A 22,163-nucleotide genomic window follows, 5' to 3' on the forward strand; every position below is an offset into this window, starting at 1 on the left:
CGTAAACCCGGGAGGCAGAGCTTGCAGTGAGCTGAGATCCGGCCACTGCACTCCAGCCTGGGCAACAGAGCGAGACTCCGTCTCAAAAAAAAAAATATTTTCATGAATATGGCCGGGCACGGTGGCTCACCCTTATAATCCCAGCACTTTGGGAGACCAAGGCAGGCGGGTCACTTAAAGTCAGGAATTCAAGACCAGCCTGGCCAATATGGTGAAACCTCGTCTCCACTAAAACTACACAAGTTAGTCAGGCATGGTGGCGTGCACCTGTGATTCCAGCTACTCAGAAGGCTGAGGCACATGAATTGCTTGAACCCAGGAGGCAGAGGTTGCAGTGAGCCAAGATCGCGCCACTGCACTCCAGCTTGGGTGATAAAGTGAGACTCTGTCTAAAAAAGAAATATATTTTCATGACTGCAAATGGGAAACGTTATGTATTCCATCCCAACCCAAGGTACCCAAGCAATTCTCAGAAAAATGTTCAATGCAGACAAGTGTATAGGTAGTAAGCAATCTGAATGTATTCAGAAGTCCCCTCTGACATGAGGTTCCACTTTCTGTGATTTCTGTTATCCATGGTCCACCACAGCCCAAAAACAGCTGGCCGGGCACAGTGACTCACTCCTGTAATCCCAGCACTTTGGGAGGCCAAAGCAGGTGGATCACCTGGGGTCAGGAATTCAAGACCAGCCTGGCTAACATGGCGAAACACCATCTTTACTAAAAATGTGAAAATTAGCCAGGCCTGGTGGCACGTGCCTGTAATCCCAGCTACTTGGGAGACTGAGGCATGAGAATCTCTTGAACCTGGGAGGCAGAGGCTGCAGTGAGCCGAGATCGTGCCACTTCACTCCAGCCTGGGCAACAGAGCGAGACTCTGTCTCCAAAAAAAAAAAAAAAAAAGTTGAGTACAGTATATTTGGAAAGACCACATTCATATAACTTTTTTTTTGAGATGGAGTGTCGCTCTGTCACCCAGGCTGGAGTGCAGTGGTGTGATCTCGGCTCACTGCAACCTCCACTTCCCAGAGTCAGGTGCTTCTCCTGACTCAGACTCCCAAGGAGCTGGGATTACAGGCTTGTGCCACCACGCCTGGCTATTTTTTTTATTTTTAGTAGAGACGGGGTTTTGCTTTGTTGACCAGGTTGATCGCAAACTCCTGAACTCAAGTGATCCGCCCACCTCGGCCTCCCAAAGTGATATAACTTTTATTACAGTATATTTTAATTCTATTATTTCTCATCTCTTACTGAACCTAACTTATAAATTAAACTTTATCATAGGTACGTACGTGTTGGAAAGAACATAGTCTATGTATAGATGAGAAAACTGAGTCCCAGAAGATATGATGGCTAAGAGTGCCAACTCGGGGCCAGACCGTCTGGGTTTGACTCTTGAGTCTTTCCTTCCCTAGCTGTGTGATCTTAGGCAAATTTCTTAACCTTTCTGGACCTCCACTTCCTCAAATGTAAAATGGGGCTAATGCTAATTCCCACCTCACAGGATTGTGGTGAAGACTCTCTGAGTTAATATATGTAAAGCTCTACCTTAGAATAGAGACTGCTTCTAGAAGACACTCTGAAAGCGCTGCCTTATTGAACACCTTGCCCAAGGCCTCACATTAGCAAATTGTATATCACTGATTCAGAAAGAAATGACATAACCCAGACACCTCGCCCTGGAGGAGCAAGAGGATTATCCAGCCACTGACAAACATTCAGAGAGCAGCGCTTCCTGGTTCCCACCTCTGTCACATGACAGCCTATTGCAGAATGCATATCCCAGTAACTGGGAGACTCCAAAACAGTGACCATATGTCTCCGTGGCATAGACCTAGTTTGCACCCAGTTTCCCATCTAGACAGATGTTCCTGTTTGGAGGATAAACCCTGGGAGAGTGGCTCTCTACACACAGGCAGCTCCAGAGACTTGCAACATAAGGCCACCAGGTGGCAGTGAAGCATCGAGCATTGAACTTGAGCACCTGCTCTGGGCAAAGAATTCATGAATGCCCTGGCCAGGCAGATACCAGTCTCAGATATTTGCGGGCACCTGCTGAGGCTACTGGTACCAGCGGGGTCAGCTCCACTCAAGGCTGCATTTGGAAAGATATTTATCTGCAGAATGGAACAGAATTGGTCAAGGAGGGAACAGCCAGGAATGTCATGGTTCAGAGACACTAAGCTGGTACCTTTGGGCTTCCATTGACACCTGCTCCTCCAGTTGTGGTTACCCTGAGCTCTCCTCACTCCAGGTGCTAATCATGGCCTTTGGGGCATTTCGAGATTATTCCACATGAATTCTTAGTCTTATGTCACCAACAGGATTGTGTGGCCTGCCACAGGTCCTGCTTGGAGGACAGATCAGAAACACTCGGGCGCCTGGGGGCAGACTAAAAATTTGGCACCCTTCCAAATTGATAATCAAATATGTTTCATTTCAACTGAGTGAGGATAGCAAGAAGTCATTTTCACATTAATAAAAATCGTAACCCCCTTTCTTCGTGTTCAAAGTGGAGATGTATTACACACACCAACAGGAATTGTCAACAGGAATTGATTTTGGAATTGTCTTTCCCAATTCTTCCCTGACTCACAACTGGAAAGCATTGCTCACCCACTCTCCCGCATTTGTAAATAGCAGAAATTACTGCAGAAGCAATAACAAGTCTTATTCTAGATACATTTATTGGCTGTTTTCAGGCGTTTGTGGTTACAGTGACGGTGTCTCACTTGGTTGCCCAGGCTGGTGTGCAGTGATGCAATCATAGCTCACCACAGCCTCAAACTTGTAGGCTCAAGCAATCCTCCAATCTCAGCCTCCCCAGTAGCTGGGACTACAGGTGGACAACTTTTTAGGAGATATTTTTTAAGGCTTGCAGATATCTTCTTGGTAAACAGTTATTTGCAGTATATTAATTGGTTTCAGAATTCAGGCTGCCCAGCCATGTCCACTGCCGGGGCTGCCGGCTGGCTGATCTCACAGCCAGGCTGGCCAGTGGATGCAGCAACTTGGAATGCACATTGCAGAAATACCCCCACAGAGGTAGGCTGGTGCTGGGGAGGAGTAACTTTTCTTTCTACTTAGGGGCATCGTCTATTTTGGCAAAACGGACGTCAGTTTCATTTCCACCAGCTATGTGAGAATCTGCAGGTGGAAACCTGAGTAAACAGGCAGCAGATTTCTGATGGATCCCTGTGGTTTCAGTGTTCCTCTGATTAGTGTATCAGGAAGCTGCCCACCTGCCCAACCCATTAATTCCCTTTAACTTGCCTCCTCCAGGAAGTCTTCTTTGACATTCTCTCACCCTTGGGGGCCTCAACTGGTGAAACCCTATCAGTTTCACCACTGGACCTAGCTTGCCTTATTGCACTATCTGTATATAGATTCCAATCTTATCTCTCCCCAGCTGGACTCAACACAGTTTGAGGACAGCATCTACATCTTCCACTTTTTTGTGGTCCCTATGATAGCCAGCATATGCCAGGCAACAAAGGAAGGTTGACTCGAATCACTCCTTGAACAAACTCCTAAGTACGGACCTGACGTGCCCCTAATACTCATCATACCTTTCCTAATGATTATTTTGTGTTCTCTATTTTAAGAAAAAGTGGGAACGTTTAACTATTATTCTCCAGAAATTCCCACCACAATGTGAACTTGTCCTTATCCAGAAAGTAATTTCACATTATCATAACAACTAGAACATGGTAATGTTAGCAAAATTCTCTCCAGGAATCATTATCAAAACGTTTGCCCACTTGATGCTTGTTTTGTAACCATTCATCTGACAATTATTTATTAAGCGATTACCAAGCACAAATGGTCCTCAACTTAAGATGGTTCAACTTAGGATTTTTCAACTTTATGGTGGGTTTATTGGGAGGTAACCGCATCATAAGTTGAGGAGCACCTGTACTAGTTTGGGTTTTGGGGATATAGGAACAAACAAAATGGGGGAAAAACCTATCATAGGGAACTGATATTCTAGTCAGTAGGAAATGGACTAGTAAAATATATTAACATATTGTGACTAAAGAACATGGAAAGGCTCACTGATCCAAACGGCCTCTGATGAAGCAATGGTGCTATGATGGGCATCGCCCCTACCAATCATATTTGCCCCAGTAAAGGGCGCAAAAATGACCATAAGACTTTCCCCCTTGAGAGAGATGCCTGCTTGTTAGCAAATAATTTCTGTACCAGTTGCTATGTCACAAACCACCCCCAAAACTTTCTGGCGTAAAACAATCATGCTATCATGCTCATAGATTTTACAGCCCATAACTTGGACAAAGCAGAGCAGGAAGAGGTGATCTCTGTTCTATGATTTCTGGAGCCTCTGCTGGGAAGAATTCAAGTTGAGAGTGATCTGATGAGAGGGAGCTAGAATCATCTGGAAGCATCTTCACTCATGCCTGGCAGCTGATGCAGGCTGTCAGCCGGGACCTCAGCTGGGCTGTGAGCTAGAGCACCTTCACACGCCTCTCCATGTGGGATGACTTGGACTTCCTCACAACATGGTGGCTGAGTTCCAAGAGTTAGCATCCTGTCCATGAAAGCCCGGTGGAAGCTCACAACATTCTTATAATCTAGCCTCAGATGTCACATGGCATGCTGGGTGTGCAGTGGCTCATGCCTGTAATCTTGGCACTTTGGGAGGCTGAGGCAGGAGGATGGCTTGAGGCCAGGAGTTCAAGACCAGCTTAGGTAACATAGCAGGATCATAGCAGGACCTCTGCAAACAACAAACAACAAACAAACAAAAAACAAACAAAAACACAATAATAATAATTATCCAAGTGTGGCAGTGTCCACCTGTAGTCCCAGTTACTCAGGAGGCTAAGGCAGGAGGATCGCTTGAGCCCAGGATTTTGAGGCTACAGTGAGCTATGATCTAAGTAGGCTGGGCAACAGAGTAAGACTCTGTCTCTGCAAATAACATGAAGAAGTCACATGGCAACAGTCCTGCCATACTTGTCCAGGGCGATTACAAAGATCCGTGCAGGTTTGAAGTGTAGACCCCACTACTGGAGGGAAGGGGGTATCTAGGTCACACGGTAAGAGCACATGGATAGGAGATACTTTTGAGGCCAACTTGGGAAAACGCAATGTTCTACACGACCTGTGTCTAATTTCCGAACAAGTGGGATATCTTCATCTACCCAGAGTCATCTTGAAAGCAGAGAGCAAAAACCACTCAAGCAGAAGATAATATCTGAGTGTTGCATAATCCTTGGTTTGGAGCAGAGAATAAAACAGCAGCAGAACAACACTTCAGTTGATCAGCCCCTGCCCTGTAGAGCAGGTATTCGTAATGATCTGAAATTTCTGCCTTATTTTCAAAGAATAGAAAAATTAGGCCTGGGCTAGAGAGGAGACTCATTCTTGATTTAGGTCAAGTGCCTAAAACACAGAGGCAAAGCAGTGTGGGTGAAACTGTACACACTTTGGAAGCACAGTGCTAGATTTAAACCCTCACTGTGCCACTTACCAGCTGCCCGTCCCTGGGCAATTTCTCCACCTCTGAGAAACAGTGCGGCAATATTAACTTCCTCGTGAGGTTGCTGTGAGGATTAAATGGGGTCATATCTGCCAAAGCCTTTGTAGCTACCCTGGAAAGAATCTCAGAGAATTAAATGGGGTAATATCTGCCAAAGCCTTCGTAGCTACTCTGGAAAGAATCTCAATCATTTAAACTGCCAATGGAACTGATCCATTTTTATGATGTTTAATTCACTGCAATAAAATGTGTTCTCATCAAGACTGCGGACCATTCCTATGTCCGGAAAGCTTACCCTAAGTGACGTACTTTTCCATCGGTGGGCCTTTTTGGGGAAATGATCTGCTTGTTTCTATAACCGTCCTTTGAAAGAATGCGCCATGGCATCTGAGACCCAGAAGAACGAGCCTTGTTGATCCAGTGGGGTCCAGGAGTTGCTCCATCCTTGGGGGGCTCACGTTCTGTTTGCTTCATGAGAACAGAGAAAGGAGACTGTTGACTCGGGGGAGGGCTTATCTCACCAACCTGGCACTGTATGAGCCCACTGAATCAGATTTGGGGCTAGTTTTGGTCACCACTAGAGTGTCAGAGAAACTCAGTGGTAGAGAAAGCAGAGATTTTCCCTATCACATGGTCAACAGGAACCAAGGAATCAAGAAAGCAGGAACCAAGCTGATCCATGCTTCTGGGAAGGTCTGATAATTTGCTCCCGGTATGCTCCTCCTTGGTCACCAAGGCAGGGTCTCCAGGGGTTACCACTGAGATGAAGCCATCATATTGATTGGAAGGGATGACCATTACTTAGGCAGATCTCCCACTGTGCAAGGTCACAGCTTTAGAGGAAATGAGAAAATAGGGAGGAGTGAACAGAGAGGAAGCCAAATATTAGAGGAAATGAGAGAATAGGGAGAAGTGAACAGAGAGGAAGGGAGGGGAAGTGACTCACTATGAAACTGTGATTTTTCAGGTCTTAGGAACTGAGAGTCCATATGTATGGGATGTAAACATGTGTGCTTACCCATCTGTCTGCCTAAGCTCTTCTTCCACACACGGGAAGGAAGCCCACAGCTTTCACCCACTGGCAACATAATCACAAGGTCTATAGCTCTCCCATCTAAATGCAGCCCCATGAAGCTGAGATGGCTCATAGCCAGGGAATAGGGGCCAGATTCTGAGTTGAGAAGTCCTGAGTTCAAGTCCTGTGACTTAACATTTGGGTAACTTTCAACAAGTCAGGTAACTTCTCTGAGATACCATCTCCTTACCTGTAAAATAGGGGAATTAATCCTTGCTCAGCCTTCCTCAAAGGATAATTTTCAGATTCCGGTGTTTGTTATCTGTGCCTCCAAGATCCTGTAAGATCCACTAAGGCAGGGACCATGATTGCCCTCTTCCCTGTTGTACCTCTTCGTGACACCTGTCATGAAGTAAACATTCAAAAAAGACTGGTGAATAAATGAACGATGGTATGATGAACTCAGCCCCTGCCCTAGACAGAAGGCAAAGAAAGCTCTTCTTGCATTGCTCATTCCTTCCCACCAGATACTGCTCCTTAAAGTGTGGTCTGTGGACCAGCAGCAGCAGCAGCAGCACCTGAGAGCTTGTTAGAAATGCAAATTCAGTCCGGGCATGGTGGCTCACACCTGTAATCCCAGCACTTTGGGAGGCCAAGGCGGGCGGATCACCTGAGGTCAGGAATTTGAACCCAGCTTGGCCAACATGGTGAAACCCCGTCTCTACCAAAATTACAAAAATTAGAATTAGCTGGCGTGGTGGTGCATGCCTGTAGTGCCAGCTACTTGGGAGGCTGAGGCAGAAGAATCGCTTGAACCCGGGAGGCAGAGGTTGCCGTGAACCAAGATCACACCACTGCACTCCAGCCTGGGCGAGAGAGTGAGACTCCATCTCAAAAAAAAAAAAGAAAGAAAGAAAGAAAGAAGAAATGCAAAATCATGAATCTTAATTTGGGGGTGTTGGAGCCCAGGAATCTGTGTTTTAACACACCCCCTCCATGATGCCAACATTCACTGAAGTTTGAAAAGCATTGCTGTTGGACACACTGGGGTGAGGTTAGAATGGGGTATGAGATGCCACGCCCCCTTCTTGAGTTAACTACTTTCCATCTGGTTCAGGTGTTCATTACCCAACCCACCCCACCTCTTCTTGGCCTGCCTTGGAAAGGCTGTGGAAGCTGGCAGGTGCCTGAGGAGGGAGAGGAGGTCTTGTCTCCTCCTCCCCTTCCCCATGGTGACCTGGGAGTAGAAGGTCTGGCCCCTTCCTGTTTCAGCAGAACCTGCATATACTGTGAGAGGATCAGGAGATAAGCTCTGCTCTCCTCAGCCCTGAGCAGGGGCAGATACATGAGAGCTTTGCAAAGTGGGCCTCTCCCAGGCCAGGCAGCTTCTCTGCACCCTGGCAATGCCCTGTAGGGGCAGCTGGGAGGTCTCAAGCTGGGGTCCCAAGTACCATTTCATCCTCCCCCATCTTTTAGCCCCTCTACTGAGGTCCCTTCTCACCTCCTCTCAAGGACCTGAAACTGATAGTGAGCTGTTGGAAGCGTGCAGCACAGATGAGCCTCTGAGATAAGCACACACGATAAGAACTCACACAATCACTCTGGTCCTGTTCCATGTTCTCAGTGGCACCTGATTCAAGGTACCTAGAAGCAGCTCTTCACACATGCAAAAGAGAAAGTGGGGTAACTACTGAAGGAGGCGAGCTGGACTCCCAGAGAGGTAAAAACAAAATGCAACAGGGACAGATGAAGAATCCTGCACTATCCAAGAAAGCCAACAGTTCATGTCCAAGATCAGAGCAAGGAGGTGCTGGGAGCAAGGGAGCCTGACAGTGGCGGGAACCAGACTGAGGGTTTCAATCAGATGTCCATGGGATGGCTTGAATGCAATCTTGGCCACACTGATACAGATCATGGAGGAGGGAGGTGACAAATCCACTCAGCTGTCCATGGGGCAGTTAACCTTAGTGCCAGAAGGAGCTCTGGGCCCCACATTCTGGAAGCATTGTAGAGAACTGGTGTCTTTCCCAAAGACTTATCATGTTATGGGAGGAACAGGAGATGCTTAACCTGGATAAAAGACAATTCTGGAAAAGCTACAAGAAAACTGACTTCAAATATTTGAGAGAGCTCTGAGCGAAAGACAGAGCAGCTTGGATCCTTGCAGCACAATGAAGATTAGCTGAGGCCCAATTGCACCTCCGTGCATCTGGGTCCTGCCTTCACTCCTGCCATGCTCAGCAACATCCTGGTTGCCAATGACACCCCAGACTGAGTCGGCCCCATGTCCCAGTCCTGGGCCTGGTGGAGGTGGAGGTTTAGGGCTTAGAGTCAAGAAGCCCTGAGCTCCGGACTTCACCCTGCGCCCTCTCCTTGCGTCACCCTGGCCCTGAAGCGCAGCCTCTCTGGGAGTGGGATTTCCTGGTCAGTAAAATGAGGATGATCACCCCAGCCCTGTAAGGTCATAATGAGGATAGATTCATTCAACAAACACATATCGAGCACCGTGCTCCTGCTGAACATCACCCTCCCGAACCAGAGGCTGGTCAGTAAAATCAAAAAAACATGTTGAATTGGCCAGGCTGGTCTTGAACTCCCGGCATCCAGTGATCCACCTGCCTCGACCTCCCAAAGTACTAGGATTACAGACGTGGGCCACCGCACCCAGCCTCTCAGTTTATCTGTAAAATGGGAGTAATACCAACTGCACCTGCCTCACAGGATTATTGGGAGAAGCATTAAGACATGGATTTGTACTTGCAGAGTGCTTGAAACAATGCATGGTAAGTGCTCAGTTAACGCTGCCGGTGACCGCCAGGGCCCTTTCCCTGTCCTTCTCTCAGAGTTGGCTTCTGGAGAAACCCAGCCTGAAACACTGGGGCAAGCAGTGATTGGTCCAGGCATTGTTTCAAGCGCTCTGCAAGTACACCACCACACCAGACTCTTCTGAAAATTTCAGGAGTCACCTCTGGGCCTCTGCATACCACGTATAATGACAATGACAAACTGAGCTCAGGTGGGAGTAGGCGGTTCTGGGCCAGAGCCCACCTGATGCTGAGGCTGACAAAGTGCCTCCAAGTGTTTGGGGACCCACCCAAAGGCCTCCTCTAAAACACACCTCCCTCTCTCTGGCGAAAACCTGAGATCACAGGCAAGGCGAGGTGTTGAACAGAGAGCCTTGGGGACCCAGGTCCCTGACATCTGGGAACTGTCAGACCCTCTCAACCGCAGCACCCCTTAGCTGAGGGGAGGTCAATGACTCAGAGGAGAACACCTGATCCCTATCTTCCGTCCATCTGCCAGCGCTTGGTTTCCGTCAGTCGGCAGATCTCAGGTTACATAAAAAAGCTGGTATTGCTGATTTGGCACATTCTGCACGATGGTGTGTGCCAGGTGGTACCCAGCACCTCCCAGCACACAGACCAGGATCAGGGTGAGGAATAGGTGAGCAGGGCCCACGTGGGGGCAGCTGCAAGGCAGCTAAGCATGCCACCTCTGGAACCACAATCCTGGCTCCTGAATGTGTCGCGTCTGATTTGGGGCAAGCACCTTAGCCTTCCCATGCCTGTTTCCTTGCCTGGGTAATAGGCAGATTTACTGCTAAGAGTTGTGGCTCTGGAATCAGACAGTCTAGGTATGGATTTTGCTTCCACCACTTATTTGTTGTGTGAACTTTACAAGTGTCTCAGCCTCTCTGTGCCTCAGTCTTTTCGTTTCTTTCTCTCTCTTTCTCTCTCTCTCTCTCTTTTTTTTTTTTTTTTTTTTGTGACAGAGTCTTGCTCTGTCACCCAGGTTGGAGTGCAGTGGCATGATCTCGGTTCACTGCAACCTCTACCTCCCAGGTTCAAGCAATTCTCCTGTCTCAGCCTCCTGAGTAGCTGGGACTCGAGGTGCCTGCCACCATGCCCAGCTAATTTTTGTACTTTCAGTTGAGATGGGGTTTTGGGATGTTGGCCAGGCTGGTCTTGAACTCCTGGCCGCCAGTGATCCGCCTGCCTCGGCCTCCCAAAGTACTGGGATTACAGATGTGAGCCACCACACTCAGCCTCTCAGTTTCTTTATCTGTGAAATGGGAGTAATAACAACTGTACCTGCCTCACAGGATTGTTGGGAGAAGCATTAAGAAATGGATTTGTACTTGCAGAGTGCTTGAAACAATGCCTGGACCAATCATGGCCGGCACCAGTGTTTCGGGCTAGCTTTCTCCAGAAGCCAACTCTGAGAAGAGGATTAAGTACAATATTTGACTCCTCTGAAAATGACCCCAGCAAGCATCTATAAGAAAATGGGGAAATGAGACAGGGATGAAGCCAAAAGAGGGTGCATGAGCAGGTTACCTTTGTGGGCAATACAAGTTCAATCCTGCTGGGGGACTCTGGGGGCTGCAGAGAAGCCCCTCAGTATCCTACCACCCAAAGGCAAGAAAGCTGGGATGTAGAAAGCTGCAATAAAAGCAAAGGAGCGGCCAGGCACAGTGGCTCATGCCTGTAATCCCAACACTTTGGGAGGCCGAGGCAGGAGGATCACTTGAGCCCAGGAGTTCAAGACCAGCCTGAGCAACACAGGGAGACCCTGTCTCTGCAAAAACTAAAAACAGCCCGGCATGGTGGCATGAGCCTGTGGTGCCAGCTACTCAGGAGGCTCAGGAGGATTCCCTGGGGCCTCAGAGGTCAAGGCTGCAGTGAGCTGTGATTGTGCCACTGCACTCCAGCCTGGACAACAGAGCAAGACCCTGTCTCAAAATTAATAATTTTTAAAAGAAAGCAAAGGAGTGTAAGGGGACAGGGTCCCAACAGCAACCACCACACCAGGCTCTTCTGAAAATTTCAGGAGTCTACTCAAGGCCTCTGCACACCATGTATAATGACAATGACAAACTGAGCTCAGGTGGGAGTAGGGGGTTCTGGGCCAGAGCCCACCTGATGCTGAGGTTGACAAAGTGCTTCCAAATGTCAGGGGGACACCCCAAGGCCTCCTCTGAAAAACATCTCCCTCTCTCTGGTGAAAACCTGAGATCACTCTGAAGTATTTCAGGTTAGACTAGGATATGATCCAGTCGGCACTGGAGAGTGATCCCTCCAGCTGGGGACAAGAGCTTAGGAGGCAGGGCAAGCCTAGGGGGACTGGAGCAGGGCAGAGGGGCATACAGTCTCCTCCAGCACCCTGGCAATGCCTGCCAGGCTTGGTTTTGAGTGTCGGATCATTGGGATCTCTAGGCAGGGGCAGGGCATTTAAGGAACTGAATGGAACTCACTCCTCTGACAGTTGGGGGGTGGAAGAGCTGGGCGAGGTGTCCCAGCTGCTTCTCCTGTGGACAGCTGCATGGCAGGGGAGGAGTAGCAAGGCAGGCGAAGTCCCCCTGCAGGGGTCTCCTTAGCTCAGGAACATGAGGAAGTTGAGGACACTCTGACTCCTGATATTCTTGGACAATTTCCCAGGCCCTCTCGCAAGCCCCCAGCTGGAGAAACAATGGAATGGTTTCAAAAGAAACCACTGGAATGTCGGACAGGGGCCCTGGGACCTCTAATAGCCAACCCCAGGCAGTCCCAATAATCACGCAACTGGGCCGCTTCCAAGATGTTCTTCCTAAGAAGCATGCTGTAAGAAAATCAAAGCCTCACTCCTAGGTCTCACAGGAAGGGTCTACACAGCCCGACATTTCCCAATCCCACATCCCCAAAGTCTTCTCTAGGCCCTGGGAGGTCCAGAAGGCAACACCTGCTCACTGGTGAGGTCCCAAAGTGCTCAGTAAGCAAAGTACATTTACAGTTGAATAGCAAGGGAAGGAAGGGGAGGCGAGGCAGGTTGACACACGGGCAAAAACCACTGTCTGGGCTGAAAGGAAGATCAGAGATGATCCAACCTGTTTCTAGAACTGGGGCAGAAGAAGAGGGACGTGGGAGCGTACGCAGCTGGTCGAGGGCCCAGGTGAGCCACAGGACAAAGGTGCTGCATCTTATTGGTACCTCAGCTTCACTCATAGACGTTGAAAAGGCTGAAAAGTGAGAGCCATGGATTATATACTGAAGCACAGGACGGGAGAAGCAAGAGTGTGAACAATTAACACAGTAAAAGACCGATCTTCCACCTCCACGACCCCCAGGTAGCATTCCCTCAGGCTGCTGGGAGAAGGACTCCGACAGGGTCATTTGGGATGCACGAAGCTAGTGCAAAATGACCCATATTACAAATGAGAAAACAGGCCCAAGGAGGGCAGGACCCTGCCCAACTGCACCGGAGTTGGCCACAAAACTTCCATCGGGCCTTGCCTAAGGCTCCTCGGACCTTTTTTCAACTCTGTTCTCTCCCTGAAATGGGTCCTCCCACTTTCCCTTTCCTACTTGCTCGCTCTTCTTTCCCCAGGAAACTTTGCAAGAAAGGCGAAAGCGAATCCTAGAAAAAAAGACTGGCTCATCAATCACTTAACGAAGCCCGCGCGAATTGCGCATGCGCATGCTGAGCCCCACCCCACCCACTCCCAGTCCCGCCTCTGCATCCCTCACCAACACGGCCGCCTCAGCAACAGCCCCTCCTGCGCGTCACGGACGTGGCGACTCATGACGTCATAGGAAGGCGCCGGTTGTCGGCGGGGTCTGCACGTGTGCAGGGGTGTGGAAACTTACCCGCTGAGGCATGGATACACCGCTAAGGCGCAGCCGACGGCTGGGAGGCCTAAGGCCCGAATCCCCCGAGAGCCTCACCTCAGTTTCGCGGGTGAGACGGGCCCTTGTGGAGTTGCAGTCGAACCCAGAAGAAACAAGGGAGCCTGGGTCTCCTCCTAGTGTGCAGCAAGCTGGCCTGGGGTCCCCGGAAAGACCGCCGGAGACAAGCCCAGGATCACCCCGTCTGCCACAGGGTGCAGGCTTGGAGTCCCCCCAAGTGCAGCCAGAGCCAGGCCCAGGGTCCCCCCAGCGTCAGCAAGACCTACACCTGGAGTCGCCTCAAAGACAGCCGGAGTCCCGTCCTGAATCCCCACGATGTCAGCCGAAGTCAAGTGAGGAGGCATCAAAGTGTTCTCAGGACCAGGGAGTACTGGCCTCGGAGTTGGCCCAGAGTAAGGAGGAGCTGACCCCGGGGGCCCCCCAGCATCAGCTACCGCCGGGCCCAGGATCACCAGAGCCTTACCCCGGTCAGCAAGCTCCCGGTCCGGAGCCCTCTCAGCCACTACTGGAGCTGACACCCAAGGCACCTGGCTCCCCGCGGGGTCAGCATGAGCCGAGCAAGCCACCTCCAGCTGGGGAGACGGTGACAGGCGGCCTCGGGGCAAAGAAGCGAAAAGGTTCTTCATCCCAGGCCCCAGCGTCCAAGAAGTTGAACAAAGAGGAGCTTCCTGTAATCCCGAAGGGGAAGCCCAAATCGGGGCGAGTTTGGAAGGACCGCTCCAAGAAAAGGTGAAGTAGGGGACAGCTTGGACAGGGGTGGCGTTCTCTATGGTGTTGGGACCCCGCCTTTGCCCTGCTGCAGCCTGGAGAATAGCCCCAGGGTTAGAGAGAGCTCACGTTAGTGAGGGTGTCAGCAAACAGGTAATTACAATCAGAATGTGGTAAAATGACCTGGGATCCCGGAGGGGTGGGGCCAGGCCCTCAAAGATCAATTTCTCTGATGCCTTTCCTCTTCGGGGTCCCTATGGGCCTCTCCTGTAGCACCTCAGTTGTGTATTCGTTCAACAGTCATTTACTGTTGTCTGCCCTCTCTAGTGAGTGAGGCAGGAGAAGGACTCCGACAGGGTCATTTGGGATGCACGAAGCTAGTGCAAAATGACCCATATTACAAATGAGAAAACAGGCCCAAGGAGGGCAGGACCCTGCCCAACTGCACCGGAGTTGGCCACAAAACTTCCATCGGGCCTTGCCTAAGGCTCCTCGGACCTTTTTTCAACTCTGTTCTCTCCCTGAAATGGGTCCTCCCACTTTCCCTTTCCTACTTGCTCGCTCTTCTTTCCCTCCTTAGCTCGGGAACATGAGGAAGTTGAGGACACTCTGACTCCTGATATTCTTGGACAATTTCCCAGGCCCTCTCGCAAGCCCCCAGCTGGAGAAACAATGGAATGGTTTCAAAAGAAACCACTGGAATGTCGGACAGGGGCCCTGGGACCTCTAATAGCCAACCCCAGGCAGTCCCAATAATCACGCAACTGGGCCGCTTCCAAGATGTTCTTCCTAAGAAGCATGCTGTAAGAAAATCAAAGCCTCACTCCTAGGTCTCACAGGAAGGGTCTACACAGCCCGACATTTCCCAATCCCACATCCCCAAAGTCTTCTCTAGGCCCTGGGAGGTCCAGAAGGCAACACCTGCTCACTGGTGAGGTCCCAAAGTGCTCAGTAAGCAAAGTACATTTACAGTTGAATAGCAAGGGAAGGAAGGGGAGGCGAGGCAGGTTGACACACGGGCAAAAACCACTGTCTGGGCTGAAAGGAAGATCAGAGATGATCCAACCTGTTTCTAGAACTGGGGCAGAAGAAGAGGGACGTGGGAGCGTACGCAGCTGGTCGAGGGCCCAGGTGAGCCACAGGACAAAGGTGCTGCATCTTATTGGTACCTCAGCTTCACTCATAGACGTTGAAAAGGCTGAAAAGTGAGAGCCATGGATTATATACTGAAGCACAGGACGGGAGAAGCAAGAGTGTGAACAATTAACACAGTAAAAGACCGATCTTCCACCTCCACGACCCCCAGGTAGCATTCCCTCAGGCTGCTGGGAGAAGGACTCCGACAGGGTCATTTGGGATGCACGAAGCTAGTGCAAAATGACCCATATTACAAATGAGAAAACAGGCCCAAGGAGGGCAGGACCCTGCCCAACTGCACCGGAGTTGGCCACAAAACTTCCATCGGGCCTTGCCTAAGGCTCCTCGGACCTTTTTTCAACTCTGTTCTCTCCCTGAAATGGGTCCTCCCACTTTCCCTTTCCTACTTGCTCGCTCTTCTTTCCCCAGGAAACTTTGCAAGAAAGGCGAAAGCGAATCCTAGAAAAAAAGACTGGCTCATCAATCACTTAACGAAGCCCGCGCGAATTGCGCATGCGCATGCTGAGCCCCACCCCACCCACTCCCAGTCCCGCCTCTGCATCCCTCACCAACACGGCCGCCTCAGCAACAGCCCCTCCTGCGCGTCACGGACGTGGCGACTCATGACGTCATAGGAAGGCGCCGGTTGTCGGCGGGGTCTGCACGTGTGCAGGGGTGTGGAAACTTACCCGCTGAGGCATGGATACACCGCTAAGGCGCAGCCGACGGCTGGGAGGCCTAAGGCCCGAATCCCCCGAGAGCCTCACCTCAGTTTCGCGGGTGAGACGGGCCCTTGTGGAGTTGCAGTCGAACCCAGAAGAAACGAGGGAGCCTGGGTCTCCTCCTAGTGTGCAGCAAGCTGGCCTGGGGTCCCCGGAAAGACCGCCGGAGACAAGCCCAGGATCACCCCGTCTGCAACAGGGTGCAGGCTTGGAGTCCCCCCAAGTGCAGCCAGAGCCAGGCCCAGGGTCCCCCCAGCGTCAGCAAGACCTACACCTGGAGTCGCCTCAAAGACAGCCGGAGTCCCGTCCTGAATCCCCACGATGTCAGCCGAAGTCAAGTGAGGAGGCATCAAAGTGTTCTCAGGACCAGGGAGTACTGGCCTCGGAGTTGGCCCAGAGTAAGGAGGAGCTGACCCCGGGGGCCCCCCAGCATCAGCTACCGCCGGGCCCAGGATCACCAGAGCCTTACCCCGGTCAGCAAGCTCCCGGTCCGGAGCCCTCTCAGCCACTACTGGAGCTGACACCCAAGGCACCTGGCTCCCCGCAGGGTCAGCATGAGCCGAGCAAGCCACCTCCAGCTGGGGAGACGGTGACAGGCGGCCTCGGGGCAAAGAAGCGAAAAGGTTCTTCATCCCAGGCCCCAGCGTCCAAGAAGTTGAACAAAGAGGAGCTTCCTGTAATCCCGAAGGGGAAGCCCAAATCGGGGCGAGTTTGGAAGGACCGCTCCAAGAAAAGGTGAAGTAGGGGACAGCTTGGACAGGGGTGGCGTTCTCTATGGTGTTGGGACCCCGCCTTTGCCCTGCTGCAGCCTGGAGAATAGCCCCAGGGTTAGAGAGAGCTCACGTTAGTGAGGGTGTCAGCAAACAGGTAATTACAATCAGAATGTGGTAAAATGACCTGGGATCCCGGAGGGGTGGGGCCAGGCCCTCAAAGATCAATTTCTCTGATGCCTTTCCTCTTCGGGGTCCCTATGGGCCTCTCCTGTAGCACCTCAGTTGTGTATTCGTTCAACAGTCATTTACTGTTGTCTGCCCTCTCTAGTGAGTGAGGCAGAAGCAAGTAAACCAGCCATTACTTGATCAAAGCAGTGAAGTCTTCATCCAATATAGTCTGTTACAGTTATTTGCCTTTAAGATGAAAAGTATTACTGAGCACTGATTATATACAGCCTTTCAAACATGGAACAGCACGTATCATCACACTTAATCTGCACATCAGCTCTGTGAAGCAGGTGGTGGTATTCCTGTTTTTTGTGTGAGGAAACCGAGGCTAAATGAGTGGTAGGCACAGGATCTGAGCACAGATCTGATTCCGAAGGCTGTGTGCAAAACTCCTTTACCCAATCCCTGTAGATCCACCTCGAATTGGATTGCAACCTTCTTAAGGGGCAGGCACGAGATCTTTCTTGTCTTTCTGGGCCAAGAGCATAGTAAATGCTCAATGAATGCTTATTTAAGGAAGGAACGAAGTGGCTCGTCTGAAGAAGGAAGAGTTTAGGCCGCCGTGAAGGAGAGGTGTGGGGTTCAGTTCCAATTCAAGCTAATGGGAGCCACAGGGGAGAGTCCGGGATGCATGCCTGTGAGGGGCCATGAGGAAGGGGGGTGTTTTCAGGGAAGAAGCTGACTCCGTGCCAGGCTTCGTGCTAGGCCCTTTTCTTGTACCCTTAAAACCCTAGGCTGTGGGTATTATCCCCCCACCCCTGATTCAACAGAAGAAACTGAGGCTTACAGAGTAATTTATTGCAAGTCTCCCATAAGAGAGACTTTGAAGCTAGAGTGACTGTAGCTGTTGGAGAGGTGGATGATGGCACTACCCCTCTGCCCTGTCCCAGCGGCTCACAGGAGAATGGCCGGGCCATTGATGGCCATGTGGAACTGGAGGAGGCTGGTCCAGGTGGGAAGAGGGTGATGAGCAAGTTGAGCGAGTGAAGCTTGGGTCCTGGTACTCATGCTGCAGGTGAGATGGGCTTGCTGAGCTCAAGGGGGCCCATGCACAGGTGAGGAGAAGGGAGGGGCCCGCACAAGACACAGAATCAGCAGCTGGAGCAGAGTAGGAGGCCACAGATCACTTGACCAAGAAGTCTGGAGAGAGGGTTTGTGGTCTCAGCTCCCTGCCCAACTGCAGACCCTTCCTGACTCGCTGTTGCTCACTCAGAGCACGCACTCCAGCCTCCTTAATGAGGCCAGCAGGCCCACCCTCCTCTCCCCTCCATCACTAGAGCTTCCACACCGACGTCCCCTCCATGTTTCCCCCGTGTGTGACGCTGCCTCCTTCCTCAGCGCCTTCACACGTGCTGTTCCCACTGTTTGAAAGGCTCTTCCCTTGGCCAGTCCCCCACTCATGTTTCAGGGCTCAGCTCAAATGTCACCTTCTCTGAAAAGCCTCTCTCGCTTATCCAACGAGGGTTAAGTCCCCGTGCTTTATGTTCTCATCGTGTGCTGTCCTTCTCTTTTGTAACACCTCTGTTTGCACAAATGCTTATTTATTTCCGTGATTCTTATTGACTGCCTGTGATCCTTTAAACCAGAGGCTCCATGAGAGTGTGAGAGTGGGGACTTACCTCTAATGACTAGATCCCCCAGAGCCCAACGCCGGGCAGGCACTAAGCTGAACAAGTGGATGAATGAGGACAGAAGGTAGTTCGTTCATTCATCAACCAGTTGCTCAGATCTGGGGTAAACATGGCTGTGAACAAAAAGCCTCTGCTCTCCTGAAGCAAACGTTGTAATTGTGGGAAACAGATCAAGAACAAGTACACACATGATATGTCTGGAATAAAGACTTTCAAGAAAAATAAACCAGGATAGGGACCAGAGAATAACAGGGAGGGCTGGGTATTGTCACAGTGGTCAGAGATGGCCTCGCAGATGAAGAGGCCTGAGCAGAGGAAGCCAGGCAGAGATCTGGGGAAACAGTATCCAGGCAAGAGGAAAGGGAAGTTCAGAGGCATTGGGGCGGGAGCAAGCTCCCGCTTGAGAAGTATTCCAGAGGTCTTGCTGCTGGAATGAGGGGGAGAAGGGGAAACAGTAGCAGATGAGGTCAGAGAGACAGCAGGGCCTGGTGACCCCTGCAGGGACTCCAGATTTCCTAAGTGAGCTTGGGAGCCATGGAAGGGTGTCAAGCAAAGGAATGAAATGACCTGACTTGTGAGATCAGCCTGGCTACTGGACACAGACGTAGGCCGGCAGGGGTGAAGGCAGGGAAACCCACAAGGAGGCTGTTGCAAGAGAACTAAAACAGCTTCGAAGCTGCAGGCAGGTCTGTGGAGAGGGGCCCCGTAGGGCCACTAAATGGATGTTTAGGATCTTTGAGGGAGCAGCCTCAGTGGGTGGTGAGTGAACCGGGAGATGGATGGGAAGCAGCTCCTGCTGCAGGGAGGAAGACAGCCACAGCTGGGAAAGCGTGTGTGCTGAGGGAGACCTGGCTGCAGCCCTGCCTTCATGCTCATGCCAAACGCCACCTTCTCCGTAGTGCCCCTCGGGCAAGCTGTCTGACTTCTCTGAGGAGTAGCGTTTATGGAGCACCTATTATGTGTGTGTGTGTGGATTAAACCTCCTACCACCCTTTGGGTTAGGAATGATTCTCATCTCCACTGGAGAGGATGCTGAGACTCAGACTACCTTGCTCAAGGTCACCCAGGTGGTAAGTGGTTGGACTTGGAACCCAGGCCTGTGTTCCTTCAATACACAGGTAGAACCGATGGTCTGGAACTGCCCTGCCTCAGTACCTTAGCTGCCAGCCACATGTGGCTATGTAAATTTAAATTAATTAAAATTAAATAAAATGTAAGATTCAGTTTCTCTATCAACACCAACCACATTTCTAGCGCTCAGCAGCCACCCATGACTAGTGGCTACCTTATTAGACGGTGTCAATGTGGAATGTTTGCACCATCACAGAAAGTTGTTTGACAGCCCTGCTCTACAGAGATGCAGCGCTGTGTCCTGTGGTTCTGTGTGTCTCTAGGCTCCCACCACCTTGTCCCTTCAGGGTTCTTGTACCCCAGCTTGGGAAGCCCAGCTTTACAGTTATGAGGGAGGTCCATGTGGCGCCCCATTCTTAGTGCTTAGGAGGCCAGGCCTTCAGTGGCAGGGCCCTGGGAAGGGGAGAAGGAAATCAGGGAGCTGGTGGCAGGACTTTGAGAAGGGGAGAAGGAAATCAGGGAGCTGGGGCCAGAAGTCGGCAGGGCCGAGGGACACCAAAATGGGCCTTGAATCTAAAAGAGAAAGGCCTAACTTCAGTATGCGGAGGCCACCAGACACTTCTTTGCATTTTGTTTTTACTTTTTTTGAATGGAAATTTTCAAGCATACAAAGAGACAGCAAAGCTCTCAAGTCCCCATTATCAGCATCAACACAGTTCAGCATTTTACTAGTCTAGTTTCATCTTTGATCCTTGGGGGTTTTTTTTTTTTTTTTGAGACAGCGTTTCATTCTTGTTGCCCAGGCTGGAGTGCAATGGTGCGATCTTGGCTCACCGCAACCTCCGCCTCCCGGGTTCAAGCGATTCTCCTACCTCAGCCTCGTGAGTAGCTGGGATTACAGGCACCTGCCACTGTGCCCAGCTAATTTTGTACTTTTAGTAGAGACAAGGTTTCTCCATGTTAGTCAAACTGGTCTCGAACTCCCGACCTTAGGTGATCCTCCCGCCTCAGCCTCCCAAAGTGCTGGTATTACAGGCGTGAGCCACCGCGCCCGGCCAATCCTTGGCATTTTTTTTTCCCTGAAATATTTTAAAGTACATCCTAGATATATCATCCCATTCATAAATCCTTATAGTATGCATTCTTATGGAGATGAGCTCAGTTCTCCTGTAACTCTAAAATCATCGTCGATCTTTTCAGATTTCCCTGAGAGCCCTGATGCACACTCCGTCTCCAACTGGGGGAAGAGATTCTTGTTTTCCTTTTTCTTTTTTCTTTTTTTATTTTTGAGACACAGTCTTGCTCTGTCACCCAGGCTGGAGTGCAGTGGCGCACGCTCTGCTCACTGCAAGCTCCACCTCCCAGGCTCAAGCAATTGTTGTGCCTCAGCCTCCCAAGTAGCTGGGATTATAGGCGTACACCATCACATCCAGCTAATTTTTGTATCTTTAGTAGAAACTTTAGTAGGTTTTAGTAGGCTTGGTAGGTTTTGCCATGTTGGCCAGGCTGGTCTCCAACTCCTGGACTCATGTGATCCGCCCACCTTGGCCTCCCAAAGTGCTGGGATTACAAGCATGAGCCACCGCATCCAGTCTTGGCGGGGAAGATTCTGAATCATTACCCAGAACTCTAACCACTCACACTGCTCTGAAATGGAATGGGCCGCCTCCATAGGGGGTGAGCGCCCCACCTCCAGAGGCATTCACATCCGGGCCAAATGCGCTTGGCGGAAGCAGCAGAACTTTACAGCAAGGGGTGCATAGCCTGGACTCTGCAGTCGCTGACAGGGTTCGAGTCCTGACTGCCACTTAGGAACAAGGTATCTTTAGTCAGCTATTTAACCTTTCCGCACCTTGGCCTGCTCTTCCCTAAGTGGAGAAGATAGGAGTACCCACGTCAGAGGCATGTAGCCAAGGCTTGAGAAATGGCAGCCAGCACAGTCAGGGTTCCCTCCCACGCCAAGTTTCTGCAGACCTGGAGGGCCGCCTGTCGGGCCATCAAGGAGGTGGTTCTGCCTGGCCTCTGGGGAAGAAGGTCCAGAGCCTACGGCTGAGAAGAGACAGGGCATGGGTGGCGCTCGCCCCACAGACCCTGTACGCACCCACTCTCCCCCTTTCAGATTCTCCCAGATGCTTCAGGACAAGCCCCTGCGCACATCGTGGCAGCGGAAGATGAAGGAACGGCAGGAGAGGAAGCTGGCCAAGGACTTTGCCCGTCACCTGGAGGAGGAGAAGGAGAGGCGCCGCCAGGTGAGGGGCCAGCCAGGCTGAGCTGGTGTCTACTGGTACAACCTGAGGCGGGAGCTTCCACGCGTGCCTGGGGGAGGCCGACTTGGTTAAGAAATGTTCTTGAATCTGAAGGCCCCAGGGAGGAAGGGCACCTGGCCAGAAGCAGAAGTGCAGTCTGGGACCACAGGGCAGGGAGGCCCAGGGGACCATCCAGTTTAGTCTGGGCTGCTGAAAGAGCCTCAGGGACAGGGATGGAGCGGGAGGACCAGCAGCAGGCCATGGGGAGAGGCCCAGGAGGAAGCCCTGGCGGGTAGGGCCATCAGTGAGATGGGGTCGAGGGCCCTTTGCTGGAACCTACTCAGTTGGGAAGGGCTTGCAGATTGGAAATCCATGTCCCCGGTATGGCTGCTGTCGTTCTCCAAGCAGCAGCCCCCACACCTTTCCTCCACTTCTGTCCCCTGTCACCCATCCCGGAGCCAGGAAGCCCCTGTAAAGGGTCACAGCCTCACCCACATCTCCCAGGAACTTTTCAGCGGGGGGCGGGG

The 22,163-nt window shown here is 51.2% G+C and overlaps 1 protein-coding gene and 1 pseudogene across 2 annotated transcripts in view; both read left to right on the plus strand.

Moving 5' to 3' along the window:
• The first annotated feature begins 13,030 nt into the window (after positions 1–13,030).
• On the plus strand, positions 13,031–14,008 carry LOC105532802 (annotated as a pseudogene). The gene has a single exon (XR_001005047.1). The product of XR_001005047.1 is annotated as a coiled-coil domain-containing protein 86 pseudogene (transcript).
• Positions 14,009–15,562: 1,554 nt separating this feature from the next.
• Positions 15,563–22,163, plus strand: part of LOC105532801 (coiled-coil domain-containing protein 86) — a 9,187-nt gene continuing 2,586 nt past the window's right edge. Inside the window, exons 1-2 of the mRNA XM_011971089.1 lie at positions 15,563–16,482; positions 21,510–21,639. Of these exons, the coding sequence (XP_011826479.1) occupies positions 15,725–16,482; positions 21,510–21,639 (888 nt within the window). The 5' untranslated portion in view covers positions 15,563–15,724. The remainder of the gene's footprint in view (positions 16,483–21,509; positions 21,640–22,163) is intronic.

The sequence above is a fragment of the Mandrillus leucophaeus genome, unplaced genomic scaffold (genome assembly GCF_000951045.1).
Source record: "Mandrillus leucophaeus isolate KB7577 unplaced genomic scaffold, Mleu.le_1.0 Scaffold986, whole genome shotgun sequence".
NCBI lineage: Eukaryota > Metazoa > Chordata > Mammalia > Primates > Cercopithecidae > Mandrillus > Mandrillus leucophaeus.